This window comes from Fistularia commersonii, chromosome 17 (assembly GCF_037954325.1).
Source record: "Fistularia commersonii isolate RoL2024-O1a breed Wild chromosome 17, RoL_Fcom_v1.0, whole genome shotgun sequence".
Taxonomy (NCBI): Eukaryota; Metazoa; Chordata; class Actinopteri; order Syngnathiformes; family Fistulariidae; genus Fistularia; species Fistularia commersonii.
In genome coordinates this window covers 9817684-9833855 of record NC_141300.1, presented here as the reverse complement: position 1 = coordinate 9833855, position 16172 = coordinate 9817684, and the positions used below count along the sequence as shown (strand labels likewise).

The window sequence follows — 16172 nt, the reverse complement described above, 5'->3', positions numbered from 1 at the left end:
AATTATGCCTCTTGTAGATTCGTTCACTGCTCTTCAACCTTATATTGAAAAGAATGAGTAAATAAATTACAAATAAAATAAAGTGAACCAACTTAGTAATAATCATTGATCAAATGATCTTTTGGATCGATCATCCAATCAATGATTGTTCCGTGAATAGATTCTATTCATAAAACAATGTGACAGTATTACTGTCATATTAAGTTCAAATAGTTTGCTGCACCAAACTATGGTTGACTGTCAAGCTGCATGAAAATGATGTTTAATAAAAAACTTGTCAGCTACCACCATCTGTCTAGAAGTATCACTAACTACTTGCATTACAATAAAGTGAAAATAAGATAAAAGCGAAAATCATAATTTGTTTTTATTGTTTAAATTCACCAAAAGTTGTTTTTTTTCTGCATAACTACATCTGACGGCATTCATCGTTGTCGTCACCGCGACATCAACACCCGAGTGGCAATTGTGTGATGTCATCAGTTCCGCCATGACATCACAGCATAAAGACATGGCTCAAACAGCAGAAAAAAAAGAGGTCATCCCCAAGACCATCTACAAGAAAAGCATCTCGCCGCTACCCGTGTGAAACACAAACATTGCACGTCAATTCTTATAGCATAGCATAGCATCAAGTTTCTTTCTTCATACAACTGCATTCAAACTAAACCCAAATTCCTCGCCTTGAGTAAAAGCAACCGGACATGAGTGAATGTGGCCCTTTAACTTTTATACAGAGGGTATGAAAGAAGATGGCTTAACCACAATATTGAAAATCATAATAAAGATTCATATAGACAGTGAACCAATATGGTCATTGAACTTTTCAACTTTTGCAAAAGCATCCAGATTTTATGTACTACACACAGATTCAAAGGGAGGAAGAATCTCTTATGGTTTTGTTTCTAAAATACTTTTAAAGGTTTTACTTATTTTAGAAATGTCATGCTAAACAACAGCATATTTTGCATTGATTCTGCTCGTTTATGCCATAAAGGTGCTCATTTCATGTGAAACTACTTACTAAACTCTATATTTCTATACTATCTGTCTATCCTCTGTCTCCTCTCTTACTATCCAATAGGGTCTCTTTTGGTAACATTTGCCATGTAACATCTTATTTCCACTTGTTAGTTAATATATGGCTATAATATCCTATAGTACCATCTTTCGGACGAGGAGCTCTACATACAGCACAGATTTCCAGTTCTCCTCTGAAAAACAAGGGTGAATAGAATTTGGGCTGCGACATTCTCGTACAAAAAATGGCATTACTATTATGGCTATATTATCATTATTCAGAAAGAGATGAAAAAGGTAAATGTAGGTTACCATATGCATGATGTGTATTTTTGTCACTGCTAACTCAATATCTGGCTTTTGTGGTGTATTTCATCTGATTTTTTTGTCACTGTCACAAATAATTCTAATAGTTTATTAATGTGGTAAAAAAAAAAAAAATGGTGGAAAAATGGCATCAGAGCAATGTTGAGCAAAATATCCGTCCCACAAAACTTGCATAAGTCTCTTCATAAAATCATCTGCTATGTACAGAAATACATTTAATCAATACGTTTACAGCTCATCCAGTAACAGTAGTCATCACACTGATCCCTCAGCAAAAACCCAAAGGTCAAATGTCCTTATACAATAGAATACAGTAGACATCTTTCAAGTAAATCAACTGCTTTGCTAGAATACTGGTGTGTTCACAAGTTTTTAACAGACCTGAGTCAAAGCAGAATTCTCTTCAGAACCAGCTACTCATCTGGCATATGTTCTTACCGCCAGCGCTTTGGCGAGAATTCGTTTTGAGCCCGGGTCCGTCCAATGATCAACGGACAAAAAACGTCATAAGTTACATGATAGACAGAACAAAGTGAGTAATTCTTGTTTTCATCGCTGAATCTGATAAATAAAAAAAGGTAAACAAAGTATTTCTATTTTTTTTAAGAACAAGAATGCCATCATAACCACAGACAACTAAGCCGCCGATGTCTTTTATATATTTTTTTTAATCTTTTTTGCCTTAAAATAAGGTGAGTGAAAGAGAAACACCCATGTTTTTTTTTTTTACAGTAAATACATTGATAGTAATCAATGCGAAAAATAAGACAAAAAGCACACAAATATCCAAAAACTAAAAATGTAGACAGATCAAGACGAGAAATACTGTTTTTTTCCTATTTTTCCCTTTAGATTCTTTTTCTCATTTAAAATACACATTAACCAGTTGTAGAATGTTTATACAGGAATTTGGATTCTTCAAAAAAAAAACAAAAAAAAAACAGAAAATAAAAAGAAAGCACAGTTTTAAATCAGTCCAGCTGTCCTGGCTTCATGGTGGATTTTTAAGGGCAAGACCAGGATGACTGAGTCCAGTCCGGTCCAGTTGGACAGAGGAAAAGGTCTCGGCTGACTGCGTCACCGTTTGCTGGGCAGGCGGCAGTTTGAGGCTGCGTGATGTTTAGTTTCCTGCACTGACCCAACCCTGTTGGTCCAGGGAAGCTTCTCACAGCTCAGTTCAGCAGGCTGTACAGTGATGGTCGCCACAGAACAGGCGGTCCATAAAGAGATTCGGGGGCCCACAGTGGCAAATGTGGACCTTCAGAGGCCCAGTCAGGATGGGGGGGGGGGAGTAGAATAGGGAATTAGAGCTCAGGAAGGCAGAGGCAAAATAAGAAGATAAAGAACTACTGCGGCTGAGTGTGTAGGTGCTGGTTAGGATATTGAAGCGCAAGAGTTTTGGCCGAGGTTTAAAGATGAGAAGAGCTTTGAGCTGCGAACGAAGCAGGTCTGAGAGGACTGCCGGGGGGAGAGCGGAGCAGAGGATCAGGCAGGTGGTCAACTGGTGATGCACGAGTCAGACAGGAAGGAGGATGATAAAGATCTTAACGGCACATGCCCAGTGTAAAACACCTGGAACACATACCATGACCAAACATGAGAATCCCGTAAAAATTATACCTGTGCACACACACATTCATATGTTTACATATACACAAACAGGTATAATTTTTTTCTGATTTTGCATTTAAGATTTCTTGGAGACTTTCAGGTCATCACATCTTAAGTTTTGTGCACCACCTTTCTGTCACAGAATAATTATCCACTTGCATTCCTATCATTTTCCTGTCATTTAAACGTTCCAATTTTCTTTTTAGGTAATAACTTCCTCGTTGTTGCGGGAATAATCTGTTGCTTGTTTCCAGTTGGAGCATGATTCATATCCGTGCATTTTTGCACGATGCACAGCATATCCGCGAGGCTAGGCTCAATCGGCGAGCTGCTGAATTTTTAATCGGTAAATTATATTGAGGTCTGAAAAAATATTTGTGGGGTCCATCATGCTCCGACCTGTTTATTACATCATGTCTTTCATTATTTATTCGGTGTTTGCTCCTTCATTGTTCTTTCATTTTCTCTTTGAAATTTCATCTCTATATGCATGTATAAGTCCAAAAACTTATATTCAGCCCTGATGCCATGATTGTTTTGAGAGAAACCACTTGTCAAACTCTATGCAAATATCTGATGCAGCCAGCTGACACCGCTTTATGTTGTGATTGTACTGTCTATCAAGCGTTGGAAACAAAACTCAAAGAAAATGTTTACTAAGTATTTCTTTATATAACCTTATGTCTAATTCAAGAGCACTAATATGCTCTCTCTCTCTCTCTCTCTATACATATATATATATATATATATATATATATATATATATAAAATAAACTTCTGTTCCTTTCATTTCTGGTTAAAAATCAGCCATTACAGCTTTCTGAGTTAGTTCTGAGTATACTTAAAATGAATGGATAAATAAAAATTAATCTTAAATAAAATGGCAACGAGGACAAACAAATAAAGTTATATGTTTAAAGTTTAACTTAACTTATATAATCCTTAATGCTGACTTACTTTCAGTTTATCTAAACCTGTATTTTACTAAAATCCTTCTTGTTTAGGGACTCCTTTTATAGTTTGCATGAGGAAATCTTTTCATAAAAAGTTCATTACACATTTCGTTACAAAATCTAGCTTTCAATATAAAGGTCTTTGCAACACCTGCCTAATAGCCTGAAGTTATGAAGTTTTACCGCAGTCATATAAGAAATATGAACATTCCATATTTATTGTAAACAGACCCACCAGGCAAGTGTTTTTCCTCGTGGGGGTAGACGACCTCAGCAGATGGTTTCAAGGTGTCTTGAGCTCTGGAGGGTAAAATGGAAATTGTTTGGCAAACAAAAAAAAAAAAAAAAAACAATCTCGAATTTTCAGATGAGCAAACCGCAGGACGTGGGACGTGCTCGTTTCTCACCGGTGTGTCGTTCCACTGCCGAGGCAGATCTTCCGGCTCGGGCGGGTAGGACATCCAGGAGGGGCTGCGGTATGAAGACGGCGGCGACATGACAAAGTAGTCGGAGTAGCCCGGGCGGTTGGCTGATATGGCATACACCGCTGTTATTGGGTTTCCTGTACAATTTAAAGATGTAACTGTCACATGAAATTGAGAAAAAAAAGGCCATTTCCTTCCAATCGGAGCCGCCGTCCTACCTGAGTAGGTGCTGATGGACTGGTCGACAGTAACAGCAGGGAAGGGGGTCCTAGACAGCGGCAGGTAGGGGGCGCCATTGTGCTGCGGGGCCTGCAGGTCCGAGGATTCGGACAAACGGGGTTTCAGACTCACATCGGGAGTGGATCTGTCAGAGGGGAGATCAACAAAGTGTGACAGCTCCTCAATCACTTCACTCCACAGAAGTGATCTCCTCCTAGGGCTTCTCTGTCAACACCCTCAAAGTCACCGGCACCTGGAAGTGTTTTCGATTCAATCCAAAAAGCTGCCGAATCCCTTTCAGGGACCGTATGAATACTTGTTTTGATATTTTTAGAGTCTGCTCACATATAAAAACAACACATATACAGGACTGTCTCAGAAAATTAAAATATCGTGATAAAGTTCTTTATCTTCTGTAATGCAATTACAAAAACAAAAATGTCATACATTCTGGATTCATTACAAATCAACTGAAATATTGCAAGCCTTTTATTATCTTAATATTGCTGATTGTGGCTTACATCTTAAGAAAACTCAAAAATCCTATCTCAAAATATTAAAATATCATGAAAAAGTAATTTTTGCATTTTTAATTGCATTACAGAAGATAAAGAACTTTATCACAGTAGTCTAATTTTCTGAGACAGTCCTGTATGTGATGGGGAATGATGGTCCTTGAATTTTTAGGCGGGCTTATGGTCATGTGACATGATATGACACCGGTAGCTCGCAGCACAGGATTCCTGTACATTACCAAGGTTACTAACCATTTCCTTGCGCTGACCTGGACAGAAAAGCTTACCGGTAGGCAAACTACAGAAGTTGAGACAGTTTGTGTAACCACTGTTTTTCCCACCATTATTTTGAGGTTGCAACACTTAAAACCCTCAACCTAATGATGTTCAGTCTGTCTTAATCTGTAGGCCATCGGGCAGTCATTATTCTGTCCTGTAGCTCCAGCTATATTGTGAAACCACCTCCACTTCATTTTTGTGTTTACTCCTCTGGCCTCTTATTTCTGTATTTATTTTGGTAAATGCTGTGGCCGGGGAACTTATAGGGGGAAGTAGACTGGGTATTTGCACCCTTCATGTGTGCTGCGGTGTGTAGGAATGTGGCTCCTGTTGGTGTGTATTGAATAACCCTCGGCATTGTTATCTGGCTACGTTTTGTTTGGAGTGAATTCACAGACAGGTTGCTTATCTATTGTTGGGGTGTAGGTGTAATACTTTCTCTGAGGTGTCGCAGCCACAGCTGACCGCTTCTACTTGTTTCGCTTTCTTGTTAGATTGTCCATCCTTGTCATTTCCATTGTTTTTATCAGAAATCAACATACGGACTAACAATTTAATCTGAATTATAACTTGATAAAATAGACTTGTTTTTGCACATAAGCTTCCTTCCTTTCGTCATTTATTGTATTGAATAACATGTGTAGTACTCCTAGTGGCCTTTAGGTGGCTTTCATATCGAGATATCGCCAATCAGATTGGAAAATGTAGAATTCCAAATTGTTTCTTAAAGTCCTACTGATTTTTATGCAAAAATTACAATTTTTAGTTGTTTTTTTTCTGATTGATTCTCTAATCCCTGATCAAATAATCAGAATCGGAAAGTTCCAATCACTTTCATGGCCATAGGTGTACAAAATCAAATCAAGGCATGCAGACTGTTTTTACAAAAATTTGAGACAGTGATTTTTCCACAGTCAGCTGTATTATAAGAACATGGAAGTGTTTGGGAATGACAGCAACTCAGTCATGAAGCGCCAGGCCAAATAGGGCAACATAGTGCGAAAAAGTCGCCAACTTTCTGCAGAGTTAATCGCTACAGATCTTTAAGTTATAGCTGCAAAAGGTGGGCCGATGTCATATTGAACCATATGGATTAGGAATGGGATGCCAGTCAAGGCAGGTGAGCGAATACTTTTGGCCATGTAATATATATGGAACATATACAGAGTATACAGATTTTATATTTGGATTTTCACAGAGATCTAAATGTTTGTATTTACTCACTTTACTGAAGTGCATATTTCGACATATTTCAATTTTTAGATGACAACTAAAATTAATTACATTTTTGGTGGTGTCTTATTTTACATTTTTGTCATCTCTTCTCCGTCACATCAAGTGAACCACAAAAATTAAATCAAAGCAGTAGAAACAGAGTTGGACAGGATAAAGTGGATGTTAAATAGTGAATCCCGTTGAAGATGTCGACGACGCTAAGAGCCTCGAAAGCAGGCAAACTGCCATTGGAAAGGTAACAGATGAAAATCGTGTCACTTTGCCACTGATAGATGAGAGCAGTCAAAGTGTCAGAGCGTGAAGTGAAACCATTTAGATTTCAGCTGACGTTGAAGCAGCAGAGAAGGCATCAGTTGCTCCGTGAGCAACAGATGAAACATCAACCTTTGACTCGTCACCCAAGTTCAAATTGGTTTTGTCGTTCAACTGTGTTAATATGCAAAACAAGGACTTCATCATTTGTCACAGACAAAGACAAACCTCCTTCCTCATGTTTGAGCGTTTCTTCTTTGCTGGAAATGCAATATTACAACAAGGACTCAAAAATGTTTTCCCACTAAAAGCAGGGGGAATTGAATTTGTGGTTTTTTTAATACAATAATAAACCTGTTTATCAGAGTTCTATAGCATTTGGCGTGGCTCCATCCCTTGTTGTCTGAGAAGTTTGGCGATCATCAATGCAATCATCACTTTGTATAATTAATTAAGTTTCACTTAAAGCCAGGAAATTGGGGTTTGCATGTGTGTGTGTAAAAGTACAGAGGGGAGACAAATGAAGGACAAGTTCTGACTCCTGACCGGGGGAAACAAAAAAATGTGATGGGCTCACAGACTAACCTGACTCTTATGTTTTTAATTACAAATTTCTTTCCATTTCATGAAATAGAATTTATTCCAAAATTTCCCTCATGAGTTCCAATTTTTTTCTGACCTGTCAGATATATTATGTTTTTCTTTACAAATGCTGGTTCGTATGCGTCGTTTGCTGATTATTCAGTTTTTCAAATCAAAAAAAGATAATCTTGAAACATGCGGAGAACATGCTAGGAGATGATCAAAGATGCAGAATTTAGATGAACCAGCAGAGGAAAATTTGGAAAACGTTTTCGTTAAATATCGGGGGTCAGTTTGTTGTGAAAGATGTTCCTATGTAGACTCAGGAACATTTAGCATCTACATATTTTCATTTCAAAAAGGAGAAGTCGAAACTAAAGCAGGGGCAGCTTTAGAAATGTATTGTTTTCATGTTATTTAACCATAATATCCCATTTTAATACACCAAGGATTAGAGACGGCTTTTGACATTTCTCCTCTGCAGCAGAGCACACCGCACTACACATTACACCATGCCAGCCCAAGACCACAATACACTGCACGCACATATATCACGAAAAAGACATCAGGACGCCACTCTTTATTTAAAAAGGTTGCAGATGGGAAAGTGCAGATTATCCTGCTTGACTGACGACTGAAATGTGTTTCTGATTACGAACAAGAATAATAATCACACACTTGTGTTTCTGGTTAAAATCACAGCGATCTACGTGAGGCGGAAATATCTTCGGTAATCAAAATGATCTTTAAAATTAGACAGTTGATTGATTTAGAAGCTAAAATGCATTTCTTTCTACTCGTATCTGCAGCCCTGAGTTCACATATTGTCCACCAGATGGGGAGCACAAGCCTTTTCTGTGCCTGGATGTGTTTGAGGAGTCAATCCGCCTCTGCAGTGCCGAGGAGCCCAGCAACACAGTGCTCACAGCTACAGCATTTAAATGAAGAAGCTGAAACGACGCAGACTAACATATGGGTTTTCAGAGGGACAAGCGGACAGAAATGGAGGCTGAGAAGGGCAATCTTTTCAAACGATGCAAATTAGTAGTCCCTTTATTTTCGGCCACTCTGTCTTCTCGATGATGCTTCCGATTTTTTTTTTTTACAATTCTGTGATAGAGATAACCTCAAGCTCTTAATTTGTTATTCTCTAGGACAATCAGAGAGGGGTGTAAAATGTATGCATACATTTAAAAAAAAATCTGGTCTTTTGGGGTTTTTTTTTTTTTCATCGCATGAGGAGCCGTACCTTCTCAGTGAGGTTCCAGGTGGCAGTCCAGGCCTCGAGGGGATCAGCGGAGGGGGAGAACCAATGCCCATATCAGGAAGCTGTGTGAACCGGAAACCCTGCAGATGCCACAAATATATAGAGACATTATTCCACTTGCTTTAGGAAACAAATGCCAGTTATGAAAGGAGCCTGAAAAATTTAGCAAAGAATTGACAGTCCAAAAACTGAGGGTGTAAAATATGAACTTTTCTGATTCTGGCAATTTACACTTTGCATTGAAAGTGCAGATTCATTCCTTTGTCAGGTTGAAAATGGAACAGTTTTTATAAAAGTAGCCGCTCAATGGACACATTCATTTAATTTGCCTCAGAATATTGCAGTTGTTTTTTTTTTCCATAATTCTCTGTTCTAATTGAAAATATCCCATGAGATACTGGAGTACCAAAAATATATCTGATTACGCAAGTACACAAAAATGTAGTTGTCAGGAAATTAAAAACATAACTTGTTAATATTAAATTGATTAAGAAAGTATGCACAGGAGGTTGGTGTGTTTTTGAATTAAAGTTATTATCACATTATTGATCATTTGACATTTTATCAACATAAATTACATCAATGGAGAAAACTTACTGAGGGTCTTTCCATTAGCCTCCTCTAAGAGACTTAAATTGGGCTTCACTTGAAGAGATGATGTTGAAAAAGGATTATAAATGTCAGTATGCATTGTTTCAGCACTGGTCAACATCAACACACCCACTGGTGTTTATTTCAAGTCATTCCAACTTAATCCTGCTGCCAGAAATAGTGACTACCACACCCAGGGTGTGCTAATCCTTCGTTGAAAACGCGCATGTGCTTCCTCCTGCAGGGGTAACAGCTATTAAAAATACAGAGTCCAGATGTTTTTTTGTTGTTGTTTTGGTGCTCAAGATAATATATGCAGCATATTTTTTTTAAAACAAAGCTCAAAATGTGTCTGAGCTGCCACTTTAAAAGATAAGAATTTGGTATCTTGGTCCGGATGGATAAGACTGAAAGTCATGACTCTATATAATCTATTTTTAACACACCATTTTTGGTCCCCTTTGGAGACTAGAGTATTCCTTCAATCATGCGACAGTAGGGAACTCACAATACAACAACACTTGTAGCTAATAGTCTGCATTTTTCTACAGATGAAGTTGTGTTGAAATAATTGGCACTGGAATAAGTTACCATTTTAGCTGGAAAGGTTAATTTGATTTTAAATACAGTATCATCTCGCTTATTAAAATAACTTAGTTACTGTGCCCATTGGAATTATTTGACAGCACCTTTAACAAAGCGCTTTTGAAGATGGCCCACCATTGGATTTTTCCTGTGTTCCAGCAACCTGACAAGTCCTGTCTCCTGATGTGTGAGTGTTTATAATTCAGGTCTTATTGATTCTGAATAGCGGTGTGAAAACAAATAATGCATTTCAGATAAAGGCTCAAAAGGCCTTTATATTCCTACCGGTTTGGGCAGACTACACTGGTGCATGTCTTCATAGCCTGCACTCCTCTGTCGGCCTCCGCACGGATGGTTCATGGTCCCCGGGGCGCTGGTCACGCCATCGCTGTAGTGGCTGGTGTGGGACGGGTTGTAGGCGCTATGGGCGTGGTGGTGGTGATGGTGATGGCCACTGGAACACGAAGAGGACGTTTACAAAAAAGAAGTCCAGAGACAAAGTGTTGATGACACACTGAGTCTAAATAGGGTAGATTTCTTGGATTATTTACTTCTCTGGCAAACAGCTGGGAGAGGGTTGAATTCATTTTCATCTCAAACCTACCGTCAAAGTGCTTCTGCTATTTTTAGAGAAAGTACTGCAAGTTTTATAGATCTGCATAAAAGTTAAAAAAAAAAAAAAAAAAAGAATACTCAAAAGGATATGAATTTACTTGTTTGGTGGGGAAGGTGGGTCATGGTCCGGAGGTGCCAGGCTGAAGGCGTTGCCAAGCAACATATGCATCTGCGTGCGGACCTCGTCAATGGATGGCTGCGAGCTTAGTGTGGAGGAGTCGGAGCCACGGTGAGCTTTCACCCCCAAGCTGCTGTTACCGGTGCCAGTGGATCCACCTCCGTAACCCAGGGAGCTCATCAGACGGTCCACATTGGTCTCCTCAAACGGCTCCGGTTCACCCTGTGGAGCAAACGCAAACACGAACGCGCGCGCAAACACACACACACACACACACACACACACAAACATGCACACATATACAGTGTCAGTCAGCAGGAATGATGCGCGCTAGGCAGCCCACTCATTAAGCAAGAAGAATAGTGCGCCTAGCACGTCATGACACAATCGCAGGTCATCAAGTTGAAAACTGAAAAACAACACCAAACCTCTAACAAGTAAACTATTTCACCACGTTATTAGTTAAAAGCAATTCACATCAAATATGCCCTGCAGAGACAGGATGTGGGGAGGAGATGAATGCATTGAGAAGTTCAGAAACAATGTTATCTAAGTATGTGAGTCTACAGCACATATATATTTTTTTATTGATTTTCATAGTTTTGTGGAGAACAGCTCATGTGCAGTAGACATACAGCTACTCATTAAGTTGGTTTCCATAAATAAATGTATTTTTCCACCTGATTTTCCCAAAAGACATGCAGACACAAAATGTAAATTTACAGAGCACTGCATCTCATAACTCAGATTCTGTCAGTTTCTTGTACCAATAAAGGAAGGTTGTGTCTTTTCATCCTGCACACATCTTAAGTTTTCATCTCCCTCCATTATTCCCTCTCTGGAAATCGATTGCAGGGCCAAAAAAGGAAGCAAATGTATCACATTGATCCTGTGAGACTTTGAGGGCTGGAGGGTCTCCTTGTACCTGCAAGTGAGCCTCCTTGTACCTGCAAATAAGGAGGAGGCTTATTTTCTCATCATAAATGATGAGGAATAAAAAAAAAGTAGAAATGTCACCATGGTGTTACAATGTCTTGTTTTTCTGTCATTTTAAAGGCAAAAACATTTAACATCTCGCGACTTGAGAGTCTGCAATAGGTAAAATGTTGCCAGTCATTTATGAGAGCTGGGTCGACCATATTCAACGATAAAACGTCACAAAATAAAGTTGAGGCGAATGCGAATCTATGCAGAGTATGATCTATTGCTTTCTGCTGAAATAGTTGTCACAATTAAAGGCGATAACATGAAACTGAAAATATGAAAATCTTTCCTCTGTCTAACATCTGGATCACTCACATTAAAATCGCGCCTTGCCAAAATTCAGATAGACTCAGTAAAATATTCTTCCTTGGTTATCACCAAAATAACATTTGGAAATAAGATTACAGCGACGCATTTGAGATCAAACATATAAACCATACACAATACCACTGATCTTGACTCAGTCCATTTATATTTGGCAAAACAAATATGTGCAAAGAGCTTTGGTGACTCATGTTCTTCATTTAAATTGTCTGCCAGTCATGTCATGGTCGAATCCCTATATTTAACCATGATCCCAAAAGGAATCAATAAACAGTCACATTGCATTTTTTCATTTACACAAATATGAAGACAGACAGACGAACAGATCGAAATTAGCTTGTCATAGCCCCCGGGTAAATATACATATAAGCGGTAGCATAACCTAAAGTAAACATACCAGTATTAGCATAGGAATAAACACATATACAAAATGCAATGGATATCATATATACAAAATGGTCCATATCGGTGTCACTATGAACCATAGCTATTTGTACTGTTGAATGTGGGGATTACTGTAACCCTGAACACAAATACCTGCTGTTTAATGCTGTGTTCCCATGTATTCCCAACACTCCAACAAATAGATTAAGAACTGAAATCTCCTTTGCTTCTATATTTACCGGTTGGCCTGGTGTTGCAACCAGGCTGTTTGATATTCATTGAAAACATTTTGCGGCGCTTCCCTGACTAGATTGTCCTGTCCTGACCCGTGGCCTTTAAGCTTCATCTGCATCGAGCAGAGCAGCTGTGAAAGCCGCCTTAGACTAACACATGGCCTCGCCTTAACATATTTCTGGATGGTTTTCACTTCTGAAACGGATTACACGGGACCAGCACTTCTTCAGCTGTAGATTAAGTTCAAACAGACTGTAAAGAAAGTTGTCCCTGCATTGATTTGAGTAATTTCCTGTTTTTGAAATTGTTTTCAGGGTTTATCCAGGTAATAATAATATCGGTTTTTAATCTAAACTAGTCTGGATGTTTGGGAGATAGCTGCGCCATTGCTTTATTGATTTTCAGAGACAAAATGTGACAAAACTGAGCAAAAACATAATGGAAAGCATGGTAAATGTAATAGAATTTACCTGTATAGAAGAAAGCGAGACAACTTTCATAGGTATTTACATCTTGCATATTTTAACACAAAATGAAAGCCCAAAAAGCGGTGACATCAGCTCTGATTTCAGTCCACGAGTTAAACATTCTGTCTCCGCGTGCTTTGCCACAGAACTAAAAATCAATAAGTCCAAACCCAAGAATGTTGCTCATTACTGTGAGCAGAGTAAACCACCTTCCTCCCGGGCCAGAAAATTACAGGCCACTCCTGAGAAATCCAACTAATACTTCACCGTCTCTTCTTAAAAGCTCTATTATTAGAAATTGCGTTTCTCCCCTGATTCTCCAGTTACAGAATCCGAACCCCACGCTGGCTCGATTCACAGTACAATCTCTCATGACCGATAACACTGATGAAAATAAACCCTAAACTTTGAGAGATTTGTTTCATCTCATCAGCTATACTTGAACACTTTTAAGAAGGCTAATAAAGTATTCTAGACCGCTGTCTCCCCAAGGTCTTTACTTACTCATCGATGTCAGATGGTCATAAATCAATTTTCGTCCTCAGCAACCTTAACACAGCATTCAATACCATCAGCCTCATATTTTTTTCAGGACAACTCAAAGAAGATCTAATTAAGGAAGGTATAATTTGCTAAATCTAAACTCAAATAAGGTCCACTATGACATAAGATGACCTCACGGCTCCTCCTGTCATTCACGTTGCACGTGTGTTTACTAAGATGATCTCGTATAACAATGTCATCAATGACAGTGTAAGCTTTTAGTTTGGGGGCTGTGACGTGTTCAGTTCATGTGACAAACATTTTCAGAAACAAATGAGCAATTTCAGTGATCTAGAAGTATCAAATTACATTGAAATGATAATAAATTAAAGTTTAGATAGATAGTACATGGACATCTTGATGTTTCAGAGCACTTGACACTGAAGTACGTTCATGAATTCACGCACACGCACACACACACACACACACACACACACACACACACACACACACACACACACACACACACACACAGACGTATTGCTCAAAGACACTTCAACATGCAGATGGGGGGGTCAAACCATCAACCCTCACATTGGACAGGCATCTATTTACCAACTTCACCTACTTCCCAAGATAGATCGATAGATGGCAGGATGGATCAATAGACAGACAAACAGACTTACCGTGAGCATTTTAATTCATCTATTCCACCTTCTGTAAGAACCTCAATCACACCGTTCCTCATAGCTCCAAGGTACAGATTAACACACAAAGCAGGAAGAGTCTTTGCAGTCAGGATTTTTGAATGACCTGCCTGAGGAAATCATGGCGACCAATTCTGCCTCAATGTTAAAAGGAAAATTCACCCTAGAATTAAACAGTATTTTTTCTGTTGCCTACAGTTAAATCATTCTGTTATCAGCCTGGTATGTGTGAGAAGCAGAATTTGAGAAGCCTGTCCCCTTTTGAGAAAAGGGAGATGAAGAAGCAGTAGAGGAATGGGACAGAAGAAATGTCTTTCATTTCCTCCAAAACACTACAGGCATCGCTTGGAGTCATCTGGTACTTTCTGGTTTGCAAAAGAGATTTACTCCACGAGTTGTGGAATTCTCTGTGCTAAAACGCTCTCCATAAACCACAGCTGCTGGAACCAAGAAGAATAATGTCAAGAGTGGCATCATAATGGTTTGTTGGGTTTGTTTTTTCTGGCTCCCTATTTCGCAGAAGCTAGAAACTAATGGTTAGTGATGTTTAGTGACAACAGCACTTCTCCTTTCGGCATTTCCCTTCAGGGGTTGCCACAGCAAATCAATCTTCTCCATCTAACCCTATTCTCTGTATCCTCCTCTCTCACACGAACTACCTTCCTATCCTCTCTCACTACGTCTATAAATCTTCTCTTTGGTCTTCTTCTAAACCTCCTGCCTGGCAGCTCAAATTCCACGATCCATCTTCCAATATGTTCGCTATCCCTCCTCTGTACATGACCGAACCATCTCAGTCTGGCTTCTCTGACCTTCTCTCCAAAACATCTAACGCGCTGTTCCTCTGATAGACTCATTCCTGATCCTCGGCACTCCCAAAGAGAACGTGCGCATCGTCATTTCTGCGACCTCGGGCTCGGTCTCCTGTCTTTTCATCTTTGTCACTGTTTCAAGGCCATACAGCATTGCGGTTCTCACCACTGTCTTGTACACCTTTCTTTTCATTCTGGCTCTTCGAAGTACTCGTTCCATCTTCCAATCACTCTTCTAGCATCTGTCAATACTTTTCCTACTCTATCATTCATCACCTAGACCTGCTGTACATCCTTTCCATCTCTATCTCTCTATTTCGCCAACCTATGTAGATAATCATCTCCCTCCTTACTGTCCAAGAGCATACAAGTCATCGTACGCCCTTTGTTTTGCCTTTGCTACCTCTACCTTTACCTTACGGTGTATGTCCCTGTACTCCTGGCTGGTCTCTTCAGTCCCCTCAGTGTCCCACTTCTTCTTTACTAACCACTTTCTCTGTATATAGTCCTGCAGTTCCTCATTCCACCACCAAGTCTCCTTGTCCACTTTCCTTCCAGATGATACACAAAGTACTCTCCTATCCGTCTCCCTGATAGCATTAGCTGTAGTTCTCCAGCCATCAGGAAGCTCTTGCCGACCATCCACAGCCTTTCTCAACTCCTCCCTAAAAACCATACAACACTCCTCCCTTTTCAACTTCCACCACTTTGTCCTCTGCACTGCATTCGTCCTCTTGATCTTCCTTGTCACCAGAGTCATCCTGAAAACCACCATCCTATGCTGTCTGGCTACACTCTCACCTACATCTACTTTGCAGTCACTGATCTCTTTCAGGTTACCTCATCTATACAAAATGTGGTCTACCTGCGCGCTATTACCTATGCTCTTATAAGTCACCCTATGTTCTTGTCTTTTCTGGAAAAAAGTGTTCACTACAGCCATTTCCATCCTTTTTGCAAAGTCTACCACCATCTGTCCCTCTGCGTCGTTCCTATCCTGTATACTAAATCTGCTGATCACATCTTTATCCCCTCTATTACCTGCACCAACATGCCCATTGAAGTCTGCACCAATTACCACTCTCATCTCTGGGGATATTCTGCATCACTTCATCTAACTCATTCCAGAACATTCCTCTAACTCACATCCCACCTGCAGGGCATAGCCACTAACAACACTGA

At 39.5% G+C, this 16172-nt stretch overlaps 1 protein-coding gene across 2 annotated transcripts in view; it reads right to left on the bottom strand.

Annotated features, from left to right (window-relative positions):
• Window positions 1–342: 342 nt before the first annotated feature.
• kiaa1549la (KIAA1549-like a) overlaps window positions 343–16172 on the bottom strand; it is a 104530-nt gene continuing 88700 nt past the window's right edge. For both annotated transcript variants that reach the window (XM_086163002.1, XM_086163003.1), the window contains 7 exons: window positions 10576–10817; window positions 10148–10316; window positions 8669–8766; window positions 4555–4700; window positions 4319–4473; window positions 4147–4211; window positions 343–2919 (listed from right to left, as the gene is read on the bottom strand). In XM_086163002.1, coding sequence (XP_086019128.1) covers window positions 4182–4211; window positions 4319–4473; window positions 4555–4700; window positions 8669–8766; window positions 10148–10316; window positions 10576–10817 — 840 coding nt within the window. In that variant the 3' untranslated portion in view covers window positions 343–2919; window positions 4147–4181. The remainder of the gene's footprint in view (window positions 2920–4146; window positions 4212–4318; window positions 4474–4554; window positions 4701–8668; window positions 8767–10147; window positions 10317–10575; window positions 10818–16172) is intronic.